A 21,409-nucleotide genomic window follows, 5' to 3' on the forward strand; every position below is an offset into this window, starting at 1 on the left:
CTCAGGAGTTGATGGACAGGTGCTGTGAGACAGTGAATTTTCATTTAAATAAAAGCACTGGGTTTCCCCCTAAAGTACGTAGTCAGGTCTGGTAATAATACACCCTTTATGAAATTAAAAAGACAAAGCAGAGTAACAGCTCCTTTTTGTGTACATGTGTATGATATAGGCACTAGTTTGTCAGCAAACTTTGCTGTTCTCAACTCCAAATAATACAAAGTTCAGTGGGCCTCAGAGAAGATCTGTTTTATTGAAACTGTGCTTATAATTTGCATACTATCCCCAAAATCCAACCCAGAAACACTAATTATCTCTGCGTCCGATAATTATAATAGCCTCCACAGGAAATGATAACTTCAGCTGTTTAGTAATTCGTCAGAATGCAATGTAAAGGCAGATGTCAATCTACTTTTAAAAACACATTTATTTGAAATAAATGAGCTTTGTTTGCAGCTCTTCTTGGCTCCGTTTTTCCTAAAGGCAGCCACTACTGTTCCCTTTACACACTGTATTTTTTCCATGATGGTTATTTTAGAGGGATGACAACTTGTCTTCCCATCTCCCCCCCGCCCCAAAAAAATCCCCACATTCATCTCATACAAACTTGGATGACCAAATTCTAATGTAAATTGACTATCTAATGGATTTTCAACCCCTAAGTAGTAGAGACAGCTCAGTCTGAAAAAGTGGATGAACAAGTAAAATGTCTCCAAAGATGAAGGGCACTTTTGGTTTCAGAACAGAACAGATTTGTTCGAGAGGACCACAAGCCTTAGCTGATTCACCAGAATCCACTGAATCCTTTTGTTCAGGAAGACTGTCATTCCATTCAGGACATCACCAGTGTCCCCTGGTCCAGAGGCTGTGCTCCCAGTGCTTCTTAAAAAGCTTTCAGTTTGCCTTTACAGGCAAAGCAGGCCCTCCACGAAGGTTTGCAGAATGAATGAATGAATGATTACAAGAGTTTTAAGGCAGCCTCACGATTACAATATTTTACCATACCAAAAATACTCCCAGATCCATTTCTACCAGTCCAGCATATTATTACTTACTTTCAGTTAGGCTGCTTTTAGGATGAGGAAATACAAAAGGGTAGGAGATGGTCTATGATGCCATGAAGCTTCACGGTTTTACTTTGTGCTTCCACATTCTACAAGGAATTACAAAGGCAAGGTGTAGGGCTGCCTTAAGGAATGACACAGCCTCAGCCTGCTGGATGTCTACAGGAAGAGAAATCAAGAATGAAAAACCTTTAAAAACCCGACAGACGTTACAGATGCGACACCACTGGTAGTTACTGTTTTGTGCCTACCAGGAAACAGTTGCCCAAACCAGGCAAACCTGGTTGTCACCCATAAACCCAGTTCTACCATCCTTAACAGATGACTTTTAACCCCAGAACACATACATGCTCGCTGTGCCAAGTATCACCAGGAAAACAAAAAGCAGGCACCAAGCCCCTGACTCCTACCAAGAAACTGAACTGACTAATAATTCTCCTATAAGATACTATATACTTCAACGGGCACCTCCAACCTTTGGGTCAAAATATTCTTTTCTGCAGCTGAAAGCTGTACCTAGTAGTTAGGGATGATGAAATTTTCATTGCTTACTAATCAGAGAAAGATAATAACTTAAAGATGCCTAGACAGTGCCATAATAAGTCCTGATCTTTTTCTATTTAATTATATTTGGAACAAGAACTCCATAGGCAGACAGATATGAGAGACTGAAACTTCATTTCTAAGATCCCAGGGGAAATTAAAGGGGCTTGTGGAGATGTTTTCCAAGACTAGCCATAACGGTAAAACCATTCCTACAGGACTCAGGAATAAAAACTACCCTTAACCACTGTGACAACAGAGCTTTCAGGTTCGAACCTCTGCTGAGAATTTGCATTTCTAACAAGTTCCCTGCTGAGAATTTGCACTTCAACCCCAGATATACCGAATCAGGACCTACAGTTTAACAAGATCCCCAGGTGATTCTTAAGTATAACTTCCTGGGAACTTGTTAGAAATGCAAATTCTCAGCAGGGAACTTGTTAGAAACGCAAATTCTCAGCAGGGGTTCGAACCAGAAAGAACCGGGTTCAAGGCCCTGTGTGAAAATGAAACTGGTTTCCATTAATGCTTAACTGATTATAGCAAAAAAAAGAAGTGCTATTAAAATGCTTTGTCCAATCAAGCTATAATTCTAAGACTGTTTCAGATTCAGACAGGAGATTTCAAATGAGATCTACCTATTAAAAAAGATGAGAGGATCAAATCAGACAAACACTCTATTCCTGATATTGTCAATCCCCACACATGGTCCATCTTTTTCAGGAAATAAACACGGTATGAAAGGAGACTAGGAGAGGCTAACCGCAGCCGGGATGTGAACGTGCCACTGGAAGCACTAAGAGCACTGAAGACGGTCATCCAGCAGTCACACTATGGCAGAGGAGAGGAGCACTGCTCTGGGCTTCCAGACGTCTGTACAGTCCAACGGGGAAACCTAGTGAAGTGGTGAGTACAGGACAGACAGCATCAGGCAACAGGCTCAGGTTAAATGAATTACCTTGAACACTATGGTAACTTCCACAAGGCTGAATATGTAAGTCTTAAATATCGCAAGGGTGTAACACTGCAGCTACCCTAACATAAATGGTCTCCAGACTTGCCAGTTACCTGCTAATGCTCAAATTAGCAGCAAAATAAAGTTAAGTAACCCATTGGAAACATTTCCCAAGAGGTATTCATGAAAATAATAATAATAAACAAGAAAAGGCAGTGCAGAATTCATAGCTATGCATGTACTATATTCTAGTTACTTCATACACAGCAATACTGAAAAGGAAAATTATAAATGGATCTGTGCACCAAGAGTTCAGGAAGAACTTGGAAGAGTCTATGACTGAAAAAAAAAAAAAAGTTAACATTTGAAAGCATCTAACTTAGCATGCTGTGTTTCATGACAAAGTGACAAATGCTATTCAAGGGGAACCAGGACCTTGACTCGCTTGACATTAAAAAAAAAAGAGGGAAGAAAAAAAAAAAAAAACACTAAAAATTGAGCAGGAAAGCATTGCCAGGATACTTTCAAAATGCTTGAAAGACTATGTATGTCTTCTTTGTTGTTGTTAGGTGCCATCGAGTCGATGCCAACTCATAGGGAACCTACATACAACAGAATAAAACACTACTTGGTCCTGCACCATCCTCACAATCATTGTTATGCTTAAGCCCATTGTTGCAGCGGCTGTGTCAGTTCATCTCATTGAGGGGCTTCCTCTTTTTTGCTGACCCTCTAGTTTACCAAGCATGATGTCCTCCTCCAGGGACTGACCCCTCCTGACAACATGTCCAGAGTATGTGAGATGTAGTCTTGCCACCCTTGCTTCTAAGGAGCATTCTGTGCCTTGTTTATGTGTGAGATTTCTATGAAATTCACTTTTTTCCTAAACGAGAAACGCAATTTGCACTGACCACTGCCAGATGGCACACACTCCAATCCTGCCTGTGAGTTCTGGGGGCGAGATTAAATCTTCAGTACGAAGAATAAGTGAGTTACTGAGAAGCAGTCATAACTAGGACTGACAGGCAGGCTCCGAAGTGCACATGTAATACTTTGTCACACACTGCTTCAACATGCCATCAGTGATCTGGCATTAGACAACGCTGTCCCTCTCCAAGTCACAGGACAAGGACGCGTGAGCATGCAAAACGCAGGGTAGCCTGGAGCTTTCAATGTTTAACGTACAAAAAAAAAGCAACACCAGAGAAGGAATGTGGTAGAGATTCACGCATCCAGCTCAGAATCCATTTTTTTCCCAGGGATCTTTCAAAGGTGTAAACTGCTTTACTACATTTCAAAATCCCCATGGCCTTGGCTAGCAAATTTAGAAGGGAAAATTTAACTACTATTGACTGGTTTCTGGCTATCCAATTTGCCACCTCCTTTTTTTTTTTAGGGCATATCCTAAGAGCCAAGACAGCTTACGGTCCACACATCTTTGCAGATATGAAGGTAGTGAAAGGCTTCGTTTCTGCCTCTAACATTTCTATCTGTGGCAGTAGGAGAAATGACACGGTCACCCACCTGTCACCTTCTTCTTTAATCTATTCACTGATGCGCATCTGCCCTAGACTAGCTGAGGAAATACCTGAGAAACATTAGTGTTAAAATATTGCCCTTTACAAAGACTGGTAGATGGGGCGAAAGTGCAGAAAGCAACAGTTTTCCCTCAGTTTGTTTCGCTGTTAGTATCACAGTTTTTAGAGTTCCTGGTGCCACACGATAATCCGCAGCGAAGACAAATCCTGCTCAGATGAAACCCAAGCCAAGTAACTCCTTCTGCAGAGCACACTGATGATAGCTTAACTGGTTCACAGGTTTCAAAACCCTAGTGTCCGACAAAAGTCATTAGAGTTCTCTAGAAAGAAGTATGTACAGCTGCTAAAGGGACTGTCCAGGGTATCGTCTATAACTATTCCAGTTAGCTTGGTATCAACGCTTTGCCTACGGCTGTTATTTGGTTCAATGGCAGAGTAAGGCGCTGCTTTTAACAATTCACAATTGAGTTCTCCTTACACACGCGCACGCACACACGCACCCACACCAGGCACATGACCTAAAAAATACAAAAGCATAGAGGGCTTTGGTGGGAGGAGAAGGGTTTAAATAAATATTTTTACAGATAAAACACTGGGATTGCAGAAATATCACTGAGGTTTTTGAGAAGGCCGTGCAGAGGTTGGCATGCTAGCAGATAATTTTGAGGATTTCTCAGCAGACTGCCTGCCACCCGGAGACGCGGGAACACCAGAGTCTAGCTGGGAAGACTTGGATTTGCGAGTGGACAGCAGGGAATGTTTGGCCAAAGCGGGGTCCTTAGAGACAAGCTGCTCTTTTCCAACTGGATTTGCACTGGGCTGCTGGGAACCCGGGGGTTGGTGACCCTTCTCCGACTTCTCGTCCGCTGCACCCTTACAGGCCAACTTGACAGAGCTCCCGCCGGCCTTTTTGGAGAGCAAGGTTGTCTTGCCAAGGTCAGTCGACCGCCGGGTCTCCTTCTGTCGCAAGGCTGATTTGAAGAAGGACAGCCCCTTGTCCTCAGATTTGCTGTCCCTCTTCAGACCAGACTTCATGCTCATGCTGGGGGACCGCAGGCTGGCCATGGAGGAGCTCCTGACATGCTTGCTATCCCCTCTGCCCTCCCCCACCCTGGCCTGACCCATCCAAGGGGAGTTGGGTTTGGAGGTGGAGGTGATGCCTGCCCTGTCAGAGCCCAGGCTTTGTCTGGAGCCCTCTCTACTTAAGCTTCTGTCTGAAGTCCTGCTCTTCCCGGGAGGGCAGGGCCCCCTTGTGGCAGCGCCCGAGGCTTTTTTGGCAGATGTGGAAGCAGTGTAGGCTAGGGAAGAGGCTGACTTCTGCTTCTGTGGTGAAGGAGAGGACACAGTGTCCCGGGATTTAGGGGATGACTCTTTTTTGGGTTGGCCAGGGACAGGGGATGAATGACGCCCACTGGCCCTAGAAGAAGAATCTGCTTTGCTCCGGGAGCGCGAGGGCTTTATAGAAACTTTTACAGGAACAGGAGACGAAGGAGATGTACTGGAAAGAGATGATTCCTGGCTTGCCAAGACTGGTCTCCCCTTCCGCAAGCTTTTATCTGGCTCAGAAGTGCCTTTGGAGCTGGGCGATCTCTTGGTTGTGCTCTCTGGTTTCTTTGAGAGTGAGCCAGGGTGGCTTGGAGGTTTCACCTCTTTGACTGGAGAGCTGTCTACAGAATCGCTCTGATCCACATAAGCAATCTGGTTATTGTTATCAAACGGATCAGAGACAGGGGGCAAGCAACTCCCTTGTGCTGAGTTTTTGCTCTGTGCATCTACAAGACTGGAGTTCAATTTTCGGATGTCTGATACATCTTTGAACACACCTTCCATGACAGCCAGAGGGGCTCGGCCCACGGCCTTGTGCTCACGTCGACTGTGACTATCGCCTGCTTCCTGGTAACTGCTAGAAAGGTTTCTCAAGCTACCAAAGCAAGAGATGGAGACCTTGTCATCCACTGCCTCCCCAATCTTCTCCAGGGTGGAGGCAGAGGTATGAATTGGAGAGTCCCCTGAGAATCGGGAAGGAGAATTGGAGCGCATCTGCAGCTTAGCAGACAAGGACCAAGAAGGTCTCATGCAACTTTCATGGATGGCCAAGGGGCTGGTGACAGAAGATCTGGACGACAAGCTTTGACGCTGGACACTTCTCACAAATGGTCGAGTTGAGAATCCTCCTGAATGCAACAAAGAGAATACCATTAAGCTAAACCAACAAAAAAGTTCTAATAAATCTTAAGGTGCTGAAGATGGAAGGAAGGCAAGCCTCGTGGAATGGCAGGAGCAGGACCTTCAGAGTCAGCATGTCTGGGGTCCAGTCATGGCTCTGTCGTGGACTAGCCACGAGACTTTAACTTTTCTCAGCCTCAGTTCCCTCGCCTATGGAATAGGGATAGTATAACTCAGGGGCTGGCAAACTATTCCCTTCACCTTCTTGCTTTATTATCAGGAGTCAGCAAACTTTTCCTGTAGAAACCCAGATGCAAAACATTTTAGGCTTTGCAGGGCAATCTTCCATTGTAACATGAAAGCAGCCACAGAGGACACATACACAAATGGGCATGGCTATGTTCCAATAACACTTTATTTACGAAAGAAGCAGCAGGGTAGGTTCGCCCTGTGGGCTGTAGTTTGCCGACCCCTGGTCTAATTCACAGGGTTACTGTGAGAATTAAAATCTTAAGTCCTGTGCCCAGAAGAGCACCTGGCACTCCACAAATGCTCAATAAATGGGAGCGATTAATCTAGCTTCTTCATCTCATATAGGACATTTGGGGCTCACAGAAGTAAAGTGCCTCGCCCAGGATCACACAAATAACCAGGCAGAGCTAAGACCAGAACCAACAACCCGCTGACCCTCTCTGTAGGTTGGCCTATAATTGTGGACTGCAGGCATGGATTAGTGGAAAGAACTGAAGAGATATGGAGATAATACATTCCTATCCTGATTGAATTAAAATTTCCAAAATGTTCATAATTAGAATAATACACTCCTATTCTGAGCTACTTAAAACTTCCAAAGAAAATATTCTAAATTAAATTCTATACACACTTGGTACTGTAACTATGTACTTATAGAACTCTGTCTATATAACATCCGAAGAGGCAGGCCCTGTTCTGTGGGCACCACCCAGGACGTGATGATGCTTAGAAGGATACTGGTTTCACCAACTATACTGTTTAAAAATAGATTGGGGGCAAGCCAGAACTAGGCTTATTGTTAAAATGACAGTGATTCAAAGTTTGAAGGCTGCTTGGAAAATAACCTCTACCTAAACAAGCAAAGATTCACTAGTTTTTTTTTTTTTTAAGCAAGCAAAGATTCACTAGTTTTTCATGGAATGTCAGGAGTTAGAAAGGAGCTCCGCAATTATAGTCCAATAATCTTATTTTACAAAGAAGGGGCCGGCCAGAGGCAGTGGCCGAGCCAGTGCTACAATGCAGATCTCGTCTGGCATTCTTCCTCCGGCCCCCTGCAATTTTTCTGCCATTTCATTTTCTCAGAATTATCCATCATCACTAGAAGCAGATTATAGCGATCGAAATGCTGGCTGCGCTTGCGGAATGAGACTTGCTGGAAGATGAGTCACCATCCTCATTACAGAAGCTGAGCTCACCCTCTTCTCCTTCCAGCTCTCAGTGCTCTGGCTGCCCGGTCCTTCCCACACCACCTGGGGTCCCTGTTGGAACCCAGGTCTGGCTTGCCCGTGAGTGCCACACAAGCAGTATGGGCAAGTGAAAAACTAAAGTCCAGCTTTTATCAGGGTTTCCAAGTTTTTATATTGTCACTATCTTCAGAATTCCTAAAAACTATCTCCAGGCAGAGGCAACAGTTTTTGTTCTTGAGGCACCTGTGCTAAAAAGATCAGGCCGCACGTTCCTCTAAGACAGCGTGGTAGAAGCGTGAGAAAGGCCTTAGGCTAAGAGTCAGAGCCTCGTGCAGGGCCGGCACAGTGACCTCTCACCAGGTGGCCCTGGACTGGTCATTTAACTTTGCTGAGCCCCTCAGAGCTATTCTGCACATTTTTTAAAGCATTTTGAAAAAAAAAGGAAAAACACATACATTAGTATACAGATTTAAAGCTCCAGCTTCCACATTAAAGCTTAAAAAATGGAAAATAATGATATGAAAAGAGAAAGTCCTAGGTCAAAGAGGAAAAGCAAACAAGGCTGTTTCTATAAAACACCATTGATCATGACCGTAGCCCACAGCTAGGCAGCCCCACTCTCTGTAACCCCTTCTGAGTTCTCCCACAACCTTCTTGAGGACTTAGCTCCTAAACATTTACGCGGGGCCCTGTGCTGTGTTCATGAGTTGCCGTTTTGGAATTCTGTCACCAAAACCCACCATCATCTTCACTTCTTTCCCCGGTCATCTCTACGGACTCAGAGAGTGAGGCCAGGGAGGTGCGTCTGGAGGAAGCCGCTGAGGTGACGCTGGCTTGCTTGCTCCCCGGGAGCCGACTCACCCAGTGTTCGCACAGGGAAGAACTTGTGGAGCCTGCAGAAAAGGAAGCAAGCATTGAAGTCAGGACAGAACCTGTGGCCAGCCCACATTGCACTCACCTCATCAGTGTGCTGCTGCCTGAGCTGGGGTGACCAATGTTCTCACCACCGAGGTCAGTGTTAACCCCCAGACCCCATGCCTGCTCGAATACCGTTAGGTAGATGAAAAAAGGAGGGCAGACCTCCATGCACATGATGACTCTAGTAATAAAATGCAAGTACGGGGATGAATACTTCATAATGCCAAGTCCAAGTCTTAAAAGCTGGCAGGAGGATGGACTATAGACATTCATACATTTATTTATCCTACAAATATCTATTAAGCACCTCAGTGCCAGGCACTGTTTTAAGCACTTGCAGTAATATTTCTGACTGACACAAAGAGAAAAAAAGAGAGTGACAGTATACTGTTTCACTCCTCACCTCACTGTTTCATGGAACATTTTGACCATTTTCACAGGAATAACACACACACACACACACCAAGAGACACAGGGCTATATGTCATCTGTCCTGTTCATTCCAGGAATGCTCTTAAGTATGTTAGGGCAACAGAGGCTGCTCTTGAAATTGAGTGCCTGAAGCAACATAACTGTCTCAAGTGGACCTGGTGAGCGGATGATTTCCACGCATCTCTCAGGCTCTGGAAGCACTGAGGGAGGTGTGAGAGCACTGGGATTCTGGCCTTTTGTTCAGGGGTGAGTGGCTCAGGGAGACTGTGTACTGGGTAGGGCTGGACTCCCAGCAGCCGGCTCACTCTGCGTGAGCGATGCTTCCTTTCAGCTGCTTCAAACTTGCCCCTCGCAAACTTCCAGGGGCAGCAGGGAGTGACAGTCCCTAACCTGATCACCGGTGGCGCAGTGGATAAGAGCTTGGCTGCTGAACAAAAGGTCAGCAGGCAGTTCGAATCCACCAGGCACTCCTTTGAAACCCTATGGGGAAGTTCTACTCTGTCCCATAGTGTTGCTGAGTCGGAATTGACTCAGTGGCAAATGGTTTGGTGTTGTTTGTTTAACCTGATCATACACGGCCACGTTCTAGTCCTCTGTCATATTCTCTTAAACTCAGACTCTGCACTAAGAAGCATGTATCCCCTGGTTTGCATTATTTGTGGCCACATCAATATCGCAGGTGTGGGTGCCGACTCCTGCATTTATTAAACACAAGAAGCTAGGCCCCAGCAGGCTAAACCGAAGTCATTTAGTATTATTATAGCTTTTAATCATTTCCCATAACAGAAGAGGCCAATCTTCTCCCAGGGGGGAGGGGGACAGAAAACTATTTCTAATGGCATTTTATCTCTTACAAAATGCTTTGGTAGACATTTCCCTAGTTTGATGCATTCAACAATGCCACGAGGTAGGTATTATTATTACACCCATAATACAGATGATAAATATGTGGCTTAAATGGGCTCAGATAGGATGTGCCCCATGATAATCCAACCAAAACGTGGCAAAGCCAAGTCTCGGTTCCATGCCCCAATCGTTCATTCTCTGTACTTTCTCTGTACTTCCAGAAGTAAACACCGAGTGCTTGTTCTGTGTAGGCCCTCCTCCACCTCCGCACGATGCTCTACACAGCTGCACTCACGAGTGCACCCTCATTATCTTGACTAGTTTCCACACTAAGTGCAAATGTGAGGATTAATCTGATCAAGCTAACAGGCTCACAAGACCTTCTGGATAGGTCCTCTGGACCACTAATTACAATCTTCTGCGCTGGAAAAAAACTGCCCGAGAACTAGGGTCAGCCTTACCCGCCACTGAGCTGTTGGCCGACCACGAGGGTATAGCTGTCCGCCTCTGGTAGAAAAGGATGTAGGCTGACTGTGTGCAGACCTCGTCTTCAGCCAGCTGCTGCACGTCACTGTCATCGAAACAGTACCACAGGCCGTCCACAGAGTTCTTACAGTAGGCTGCCAGGGAGAGCCCGCCGTCAGTACCAGGGCTGGTGTACCACACACTCCACACTAACAGACACCATCCCATGAATCATATAACTAATTCAACAACATTTTAAGGCTGTGTGTTGTAACATAGAAACAGGTTTTTAAAAAATCCGAATTCCCTATTATGTCCAGGCAAAATGTTTTGAGAAATTCCAAATTATTCCAAATAGATACAATTCTATTTCAGCTTAGAAAACACTTAAGTATAAATGGTTCTCCATCAAGGACAATGATGCCCCCAGGGGATACCTGGCAACAAATGGAGATATTGTGGGGTATCCTAACTGGGGAGGGGGTGTTGTTGGCATCTAGTGGATAGAGGCAGGGATGCAGCTAAACATCCTACAATACACAAGGCAGCCCCACAACAACAATGGGAATTATCCAGCCAAAATGTCAGTCATGCCAGGGTTTAGAAACCCTGATTTAAACTTATTGTAACATTTTAATGTTTACTAGACATGGAAAATAACAAGAATAGAAATAATTATATAAATAACAGCAGCAGCTTATATCTCTTTGTACTATGGTATTATGTGCCAAGCATCTCATTTAATCCCATAGATTTGTTGTATTATCACTCCCATTTTACAGAAGCTCAAAGAGATAAACTAGCTCACCCAAGGCCATGTAGCTGGGAAAGGGCAGAACCCAGCTCGGTTCAGGCTTATCTCACCCCATGCTTGTACTTAAACCCCACCCTACTCTGCCTCCCTCAGGGAGTGCTCAAACAATGCCTGTTATGGATTGAACTGTGTCCACCCAAAATATGTGTTGTAAATGCAAACCCTATACCAGTGGATGTATTTCCATTTGGGACTAGCATTTTCTTTGTTATGTTAATGAGTCTATTAATATAACATAAGGGTATAACTTAAGCCAATCAATCGATTTTGAGATAAACGAACAGATTAGGCAAAGAAGCCCAGGACAAACAGGGGAGGGGGGGATGACACAGCTGATGCCATGTGGAGATCACCAAGGAACAGAAACGGAAAAAAGACCTTCCCCCAGAGCCAAGAGACAGAAAGCCTTCCCCTAGAGCTGGTGCCCTGAATTCGGACTTCTACCATTCTACACTGTGAGAAAATAAACCTGTTCGTTAAAGCCGCCCACTTGTGGTGTTTCTGTTACAGCAGCACTAGATAACAAAGACAATGTCCCATACAAGTTCCCTGGCAAGCTGAGAACACACGAGCTTGTGAATGCATGGGGCCTTCTCTCCAGGTCAAATTCTAAGCCTGAGACAGAAATACAGGGCATTCAAGTACCACCAAGAACAGACAGAATCTGAAGTGTTCATGATGTCAAGTCATCCTGTAAAGAGTGTTATAAGCTTGATCCAAAAAGGTACATTATTATCACACTTTCTAAAAATACCCATTTACTGGGGTGAAAACAAGTGAGTGTTAGAATATTCAGCTGAACCCTCGGACAGACTCCTTGTCAGGAACAAGGAACAAGGAATAACTCCTTCAACAGGCCACAACCACCTTTGCAAGTATGGAGTCTTGAGAGATGAAGAGGACTTGGGTGAGGAAAGGCTAGACCAGCCAGGTACCTAAAAAACATGAAGAGAAAAAAAAAAAAAACACTACGATTATAGGGAAGGAAACTATAAACTCACTAGAACCGGAGGGGAGAAAAATAGTGAGAAGCAGCAAATGGAGCCATAAAAACAGTGCTTTTGGTCAATGGTGTCAGCCTTGATGTGTAAGTGACCCAGCTGGCAAGGTGGCTGCTATTCTGCAGTGGCGAGTAGGAGCAGTACCGGGAGGGGTACACACCTAAGAGAAGGCGGCAGCAGCACCCTGTGCTAGTTCAGTCTGTTTCTCTTCGGAATGGTCTGTTCTCACTCACAGTGTGGAAACTGAGGCAGCACAGTAACTCAATAACGGGTATACGTGGTATTTACAAAATAATTCTACTGGCATCTTTTATTTTTTATTTGTATCTAGTACTAGTTTCTGAGGTGTTTTCTAGACCGGTGGTACTCAAATTGTGGTCCACAGACTGGTGCCAGTCTGAAATTGCCTGTTACTGATCCACAGAAGACAAGCACCAAAACTCAGAGCAGACATTTAGAAACTTTTCTAACAATCTGATACCGCCATGGTATTTTGACTGTTTTTACAAAAGTACTGGTTAGAGGGTTCATGGAATTTTTTTTAGAAGAGTTCTTCATCACAGAGAGTTTGAGAAGTGCTGTTCTACAGTCCTTATCCAGGTTAGGCATACACATACTGTGCAATTATAGCTGGAGCTGGTGTGAAATAAAGAACCTAGCAAAGTAAACATTCCAAATGCAAACTGACACACAGTATTTTTAATTCAGTAATGCCAACAGAATTTAGTATGTTCTCTAAACTACGATTCTAAACAGTTTATATGCCAGAAAAATGGTATGCCCTAAGCATAGCTGAGGAAATATAGAAAACATCCAAACACCTCTTTGGTAACAGCCCTGATCACTTCTGGCTCGCTAACATGGTAGCCAATTTACAGTAAGGTCACAGTGCTAGAAAGATGTGTCTGGCTCCTAATCCAAGCTCCATTCACTATATTGTACTACTCCAAGGCAGCTGTGGGGTTTCAGGCATGCTCCGTGTCTATTTTATATAAAGAGCAACGAGATACACTAAAATCTAGCTCAGTCCTATCTTTTGAAGCAATTTCTTGCTAAAAACTGCTTAACAAGCCAGTTCATATTTTCCAGAGAAACGGTATTATAAATGGAAGATGAATTCTTCATCAAAGCTGAAGCTAGGCGACATCAATTGCGATGCTAGTGAAAAGGTGACTACACCAGGTAATGGGTGAAACCAAATTACCTCTAACTCCCTTTCAATTCTAAGAGTCTATGACTTGGTATCAAAGAACACAGATATGACTAGTAGTGCCACAAGAGCAAATATCCAACTCAAAACACACCATTTATTATACAAGGGGCCCCAATAAAACATAAATATGAAATATCTAAGACACAAAACACAAATACCATTATTTAAATTTGGTTTATACCAAAATATAAGGTAAAATATATTTAAACACTTAATTAACATCAAGGAGCCCTGGTGGTTAAGTGCTCGGCTGCTAACCGAAAGGTCAGCAGTTAGAACCCACCAGCTGCTCCACAGGAGAACGATATGGCAGTCTGCTTCCATAAAGATTACAGTCTTGGGAACCCTATGAGGCAGTTCTGCTCTGTCTTACACGGTTGCTATGAGCTGGAATCGACTTGACAGCGAGTTTGGTTTTTGGTTTCGGAATATCAACTTTCATCTTCTATGAACTTACATATTTTCTTTTTCTCCTTGAAAGTGCTTCCTAGGGCAAGTAGAGGAGATCCAAGCCATTCCGTTATGAATTGGGATCATTCCTCTCACAAAGCATTGCTGCCTGCAGTACCTAATTATTTAAAGAACTTGAACTAAAAAAGCGTTTTGAGAATAAAAGATTATTGCATCCAGTCATCTTCTCCCACCCTCTCCCCAGCAAAGAGCTGGTTGAAAACGTAAGTGAGCAAGGGCTAGAGGCAGCTGGCAGACTCCTTTACCTAACAGGTAGGGAGGCAGGTTTACCAGCTAACTGCTATGGAATGAGCCTCAGGGATTTCAGAATACCAACTGGCAGAGCTCACCCTCTCTCTGCCCTCCCCCTATCTTTATGAATCAATGGAAGCACCAGCACCCGGGGGTCTTGGACAAACTGCTAGATTAATGAAGGAAGAAAGCCCCTCAGAAATGAAGTATACGTGTTAAAATGTGTTCTGTGTGAAGATGCAGAAATTCGAGTGCTGGCCACCCACAGAGATAACCAAATTAATAGTATTAGCCTCATATCAACTCTTAAACACAGATGTCCAAGCAGAAAGCCCAAAAATCTGCCTGGCCTCCAAAATGTTCATGCATGTCCTCGGCTCAGTAATTCCATTTCTGAGACTCTACTGCAAGGACATACAGACCTAAGATACAGAAAAAGTGAATAAGCACAAAGATGTTCATCAGTGTTACATTAAAAACTAAAAACGAGAGAGAATACGTATGTTCAACAATGGGGAACGGCTATATAAGAGTTCTAATTAATTAGAGTTCTAATTAAGTATCAACATCAGAGTGCTTATGGGACAATGTGTGAAGACCAGAATCCAAAGAGCATACGTGCAGCTCAGACCTCACTGCGCTTCTCTGATTCTGTAATTTTTATCTGCCTCTGTCCCCTATTAGTCCATCAAGGTCCTAGGGGTAGGCAGCAGGTATTAAACCCAGTAAGCTTGTCCTGTCCCTCCAAGATGCTCTGACCACTCTCTCCTCTAGCACCCTGCTGTGCCCACTGTTCACACTTACATCACAGAACCCGTATCAGATGTTACTAGTGTACCTCTCTCATTTTACCTGTACTTACGTCCCCACTACCAGATTATACTCCCAGAAGGTAGAGGTTGGGGCCTATTCATCTCTGCAGCTCTAGTGCCTAGCCCTGTGTAAGCTATATAAACCTGTTGCCACCGAGTCAATTCTGACTCATAGCAACCCCACAGGACAGAGCAGAACTGCCCCATAGGGTTTCCAAGGAGTGCCTGGTGGATTCGAACTGCCAACCTTTTGGTTAGCAGCTGTATCTCTTAACCACTATGCCACCAGGGTTTCCAAGGAGGTGTTCAATAAATTCTCACCTGAACAGAACATTCCAGTACAATCACAACAGTGTAAAACAATGGCAAAATCTAACAGAAGAACGCTGGAAGGAAATACCGTTATCAAAATATTACCGACGGTTATTTCTGAGCTTATTCACCACGGTTGATGGTATTCTTTCTACTTCTCTCTAGCCTCTAAATTTCCTATGACAAACATAGTTGCTTTTATAAAGGGAAAAGTAAATTTAACTTTAAAGTGAAAAGAACAACCCTTTCCAAGTCATTTAAAGGCACTACACAATGGTTCACAATCACGCCAACTACGAGGAAGAACCCAGAACCTCAAACGAGCAGGGGAAAACCTTAAACTGGGAGTCAGCTTGGTACAACCAGGAGTCCATCCTGGGTTGGCCAGACGGTGCTGTCTATTGTACACACTGCTCCCCAATCCTGTCAGACAGCTACTCAGTGACCCAACTCACAAAACAGGAGAACCAATTTCAGTTCATTTGCTCTTGCATAGAGATCCAGATGACGAAAAACTGCCTTCACAGTTGACTTACTGCCTACTGGAGGAGAAAGGAAGGTTCTCAAGCAAAGTAACCCTGTCATAAGCAAAACGTGTCTGAAGGAACCGTCAGAAGAGACGCCCGAGCCCCTCGCATTGCAGACCTGTGTAGTGCCCCCCTTGCATGGTGCCATGATGATTGCACACAGCATACAGGTCATAGATGTAGTCCTCAGGGTCCCGCCCAAGTCCGTAGGGCCGTCTCCATGGGGACCAATGGGATGGCAAACTCCAGCTGCTCTGGCTTCTCTTAACCACATGAGGAGTCATGTCCAGGCCAGTCAAAGGGAACTTGACCATGTTCTGAAGTTTCATACGCCTGTCTCCTTCCTGTTACAAGAAGAAAAACAAGTTCTGATGATATTTTAATGCAAGCAGATAGCAGATTAGTTTAGCATGGAATGTGGACCCTGTCAGCTGAAGAGGTTTGATTTGCCTATCTGATGTTTCCTAAGATATACACAAAACAGGGAAACAAACTAATAGTTTCAATTATCTATAGGAACAGGTTTTAATCTCACTAACAGTGGAACCAGTGATGACCTACATATAAGGTGTTAATGAGCCCCTCTGAGTCTTCATTTCCTTACATGTTGAAGGGCACTAATTCTACTAGTTTTTTTGACTTACAAACGTGACAATTTCAGGTGGTTCATCCTGGTATCTCTGTCACAGAGGCATGAAAATAAAAAGAGTGATGACATACGTGAGGGGCAAAGCACAGTGCCTGGCACAAAACAGCCACTGGGTAAATGGTGCCCCTTTCTTCTCCACCTCCTCCAACAAGTGCATTAAAAGCTGTTAACAATGACTTAGCTTAATATATTCACTTAGTTGACAATCTTGGGTAATCTCTACTTTCCATTAAGCCTATGGGGAAATCCTTTGAAAAGCAACCATCAACTGAATAGATACTTACTGGATGTTTCCCCTGTCTATAGATTAAAAAAATATGAATCAGACATGGACAATGCCGCCCTAAGGAGCTATGAATCTATTACGAAAAGGAGATTTTCATTAAAAGGCAGGATGGGCCCTGGACTGTTACAAAGGTCAGGCTGAAGAATCTGGGCCTTATTCTGTAGTCAACAGGGAGCCACTGAGGCTTTTATGGGAGAGGCAGTGTCAGCAGAGTTGTGGGTGAAGTGTGTAAGCAGTGCATAAAACACGTTAAAAAGGGAAGCAATGCAATTGTAATCGGCTGAAAAGTAACAAATGTCTGAACTGGCAGGGTGACAGCAAGAATGGGGAGAAGGAAACACATACAGTAGTGAACGGAGAAGCACAACCAAGCTGGAGCAGTGACCTGCTACATAAGGGGACAAGAAAGAAGTCAAAGATGACACTCGAGTTTTGCTCCCCGGGTTGCTAAAAGGTGATGATAGGCCTTTAAAAGCAATAGAGAGCAAAGGAAATGAATCTTGTATATGTGGAAGCAGAAAGAGAAGGCTGGGATCCAAACCCTCAACCAGCTATCCATCTGCGGATCCCAGTGGCAATAAGCAGTTGGGACACTCAAGGAAATGCCCATTCTTTACTACTAGGAGCTTAACCCCACCCCACTGTGTGAAACCCCCCAGTCCTGGGGACCAGATGTGGGTCCTACTTGACACATCCACTTCACCAGCAAATCCTAACCATCTCTCGAATCTATTCACTTCTCTCCATCTCCATCATCACAACTCTATTCCAAGCCATTGGCATCTCTCCCTGGATGACTGCAATGGTCTCCCGCCCACCTCAACTCACATCACTAGTTTCAAAACACTAGTTTGGTCATGTTGCTTCTCTGCTTAAAACTCATCATTGGAAGCCCACTCTACCTATAAGGGCCAGCTTGGACAACCAGTCCACCCACCTCTCCCACGTTAACGCACAGCATTCTCCCTGTCCATCCCAAATGGCCTGCTTTCAGCTCTTTGAGCATGCCCCATGTTCTTAGGCCACGGGGCTTTGAGCACATGCTCTCTCAGCTGGGAATGCTCCCACCCCACCTCATCTGGTCAATGCCTACTCATCTTCCAGACACAGGACTTCTTAAAGCCAGGCCTCACAGACTCCTCTAACATTTACCCCTTAATTACCTCTCCCACAATAGAGCTGTCTAGGAAAATCCTAACTTTAGGAAACAGACAACCTCTTTGGAAAAACTGACTCACAAAGAGTATTATCTTTGTATATATTTATGACTCATCTCCCTATCTGTACAGCAATTCCTTGGAAGGAGGACAACACCTATTATTATTTGAAGTAGAAATAGAATTCTACCTCCCCCAGAAATGATCCCTATTTTTTTTTTTTAATACCAAAGTACACTTACCAAAATTTAAGCACAACTTTTAAAGTTTAAATTCTAAAGCAAACCCTCAAGGACAAAGTAAAATACCTGCAATATGAACTAAAATTTTTTAGTATTACAAGGGTCACAAGATACAGGATTCTCAAATTTTGCTTTGGCAAAGAACAAAACATGACCCCGAACAGGGACAGATCACCAAAAACGAAACCCACTGTCATCAAGTAGATTTCAACTCATAGCGACCCCCTAGGACAGAGCAGAACTGCCCCATAGGGTTTCCAAGGCTGTAATCTTTCTCCCACAGAGCGGCTGGTGGGTTTGAACTGCCAACCTTTCAGTTAGTAGCCCAACTCTTAGCTACTGCAACACCAGGGCACCTAAAGGGGCAGATATGTAACTATATTTACACAGACAGGCTTCCTGGATCAAACAGGAACATCCGAGAATCCCACAAAGCCCACCAGTAGGGGGCAGAAGAACCATGGTCACGGGCTTGTTTCTTCCCTGTGACAGAGGATTTCCTTACCTGTCGAAATCTCTTTAGATGTATAATAAGCACATCAGGCAGAGTCCACAGGCTTAAAGTAATGCTTCCCTGCTGCAGCTGCTTACAGTGCGGGCAACGCCAGGCATCATCTGGGGCAAGCTGAAAACAAGGATAACGACTTCTGTTACACGCCACTTCACGGAAGAGGTTTTATAGGAGACAGCTAGACTAATTTTTTAGCCAGGGCATATACAACTCAGAAACTCTCTGAAAACTGGACTATAGTACATTATGGGAGTAGATGGAGAAACACAATCAAAAGTGGTACCTGGCCAGAGTTGGTACCCAAACGTTTGTTGAGATTATTCCTCAAAAAGTAACAACTGAAGAGGTAAACTACTTTACAGAGAATGTTAGATGTCACGGAAGCACCTCAAATTCAGCACACCCCTCAAACTCAACTCATCACCTTTCCATCCAATACGGTTCCTCAAGCTCATCATTCTAGATCAGTGAGATCCTTTGTAGACCACTGGGTTACAAAGTGTTCCCAAAAGATATGTCAAAGTCCTGAACCCCAGTACCTGTGAATGTGACCTTATTTGGAAACAGTCTCTTTGTAGATGTAATTAAACTAAGGATCTCAGAACAAGGTCATCCTGGATTTAGGGTAGGCTCTAAATCCAATGAGCGATGTCCTAATAAGAGACAGAAAAGGAGAAGACACAGAGGCACAGAGGAGAATGCCATGTGGAGATAGAGACTAGAGTTACGCATATACAAGCCAACGAGCACCAAGAACTGTTGACAAAGACTAGAAACTAGGAGAAAGGCACAGAACAGATTCTCCCTCAGAGCCTCCAGGAGGAAGCAATCCTACCAACACCTTGACTTTGGACTTCTGACCACCAGAACCATGAAAGAACACATTTCAGTTGTTTCAAACCACCCTGAAACCAAAACTAAACCCACTGCCGTGGAGTAGAGTCCAACTCACAGTGACCCTACAGTACATAGGGTAGAACTACTGTCCTGTAGAGTTTCCAAGGAGTGCCTAGTGGATTCAAACTACCGACCTTTTGGCTAGCAGCTGCAGCTCTTAACCACTACGCCACCAGGGTTTCCTTCAAACCACCCAGTTTGTGATCATTTGTTACACACAGCAGCCCCAGGAAACCAATACAAATGCCAGTGCTGTCATCAACCACGTGTGCTCTCCCCTATGCTTTCTGACATTCTCAAACATCTCTAATGTCAATTTAAAAACTAAAGCTAAACTGGAAAACTAGGACAGGTTCTCAATATAAAGCCTGCAATCAAACAGTTTCAGAACCAACCAACCGTTTTATTATCAAGCCCAAAACTAAAAAAAGTACATCTTATGAGAAACTATTGGTAAAGGAACTGACTCTGAACAGCTTGAGGGAGAGAAGATTCAGTGAGAACGTGAAACCTATTTTCGAATATTTGAAGGTGAGACAAGCGTAAAAACAAAAAAACTTGTCATCAATGTTCTTAAAGAACTCAAGATACAGAACTAACACCTGTTAGTTGTCATAAGCTGACATATTACAGGTTAACGTCAGTAACCATCAAAGCTATCCAGAGATCAAGCGGTGTGTCTCTTGAGTGGGCAGACGCCTCATAACAAAAGGTATTCAAGTAGAGGCTGGACAGTCATCTATTTGAAACTAAGTAGAAGGACCAAACCTTTAGAAAAAAGGAGTTCTTTAAAGCTCCCTCCAGCTCTGAAAATGCATGACTCCCTATATACAAAAGGGGAAGGTTAACAACTAGTAATCAAGATCATGACCCTAAACACCATCACAAGGCTTAATGAATTAATTTCAAGTGCTTTTAGTCAAGGTTTCTCGAGGTGCACAAATATCAGAACTATCTGGAGGCTGAAAAACACACAGGCCTGAGCCTCACTCAGAGACTCATTTATTCACAGATCTGCCCATCCACTCATTCAAATGGAAAACGTGGTAGCATAGTGGTTAAGTGCCAGAGCTGCTAACCAAAAGGCCAACAGTTCGAATCCACCAGGCACTCCCTGGAAACTCTATGGGGCCATTCTACTCTGTCCTGTACGGTCGCTATGAGTCGGAATCGACTCGATGGCAGTGGGTTTGGTTTTTTGGTTTACTCATTCAAATATTTACCAAACCCCTACTATCTCCAAAGCACTGTGCTAAGTGATCTAAAGCACCACTGTCCAATAGAACTTTAAGTCTGGGCTATTAGATACTGAAGCCACTAGCCATATATGCTTACTAAAAAATAAAAAAATAAACTTTTTTTATTTTTTAGGCACTTAAAATGTGGCTAACGCAACTGAGAACTAATTTTTTTTTTTTTAATTTCATTTAATTCTAATTAGCTTGAATTTAGATAGTTTCTGGCACAATGTTTTTAGAAGGAGCCATGGTGGTGCAATGGTAAAGCACTCAGCTGCTAACCAAAAGGTCAGCTGTTCGAACCCACCAGTCGCTCCACAGAAGAAAAGACCTGGCGATCTGCCTGCATAAAGATGACAGCATAGGAAACCCTATGGGGCAGTTCTACTCTGTCCTATAGGGTTGCTATGAATCGGAATTGATTTGATGGCACACAACAGCAACAAAAAATGTTCTTAGAAAGTATCAAAAAGTTGAGAACCACTGCTCTTGTCACTATAAAAACTAAAGGTTTCTGAATTGAAACAAAAAAATAAATTATTAACCATTAAAAACAGAAGAATAAACTACAAAGGTTCAATTCCAGAGCATTCCAATTGATCAACATTTCTGAAAATTCAAACCACTCTGTTAACAATATCTAAAAGGAACAGCACTAAAACACTCATTAAGAGTGCAGCGCCCA

The 21,409-nt window shown here is 43.8% G+C and overlaps 1 protein-coding gene across 3 annotated transcripts in view; it reads right to left on the reverse strand.

Annotated features, from left to right (window-relative positions):
- Nucleotides 1-565: 565 nt before the first annotated feature.
- USP31 (ubiquitin specific peptidase 31) overlaps nucleotides 566-21,409 on the reverse strand; it is a 100,908-nt gene continuing 80,064 nt past the window's right edge. Inside the window, exons 12-17 of one of the 3 annotated variants that reach the window (XR_007519557.1) lie at nucleotides 18,584-18,703; nucleotides 15,863-16,088; nucleotides 10,360-10,518; nucleotides 8,443-8,595; nucleotides 2,243-6,271; nucleotides 567-1,220 (exon numbers count right to left, since the gene is read on the reverse strand). Coding sequence is in view for 2 of the 3 variants with exons in the window: in XM_049903036.1 (XP_049758993.1) it covers nucleotides 4,707-6,271; nucleotides 8,443-8,595; nucleotides 10,360-10,518; nucleotides 15,863-16,088; nucleotides 18,584-18,703 (2,223 nt within the window). In the remaining variant the exon portion in view is untranslated. Of the gene's footprint in view, nucleotides 6,272-8,442; nucleotides 8,596-10,359; nucleotides 10,519-15,862; nucleotides 16,089-18,583; nucleotides 18,704-21,409 lie in introns of all 3 variants that reach the window. The other 2 variants (XM_049903036.1, XM_049903037.1) reach the window with 2 other exon arrangements.

This window comes from Elephas maximus, chromosome 12, assembly GCF_024166365.1.
Source record: "Elephas maximus indicus isolate mEleMax1 chromosome 12, mEleMax1 primary haplotype, whole genome shotgun sequence".
NCBI classification, from domain to species: domain Eukaryota; kingdom Metazoa; phylum Chordata; class Mammalia; order Proboscidea; family Elephantidae; genus Elephas; species Elephas maximus.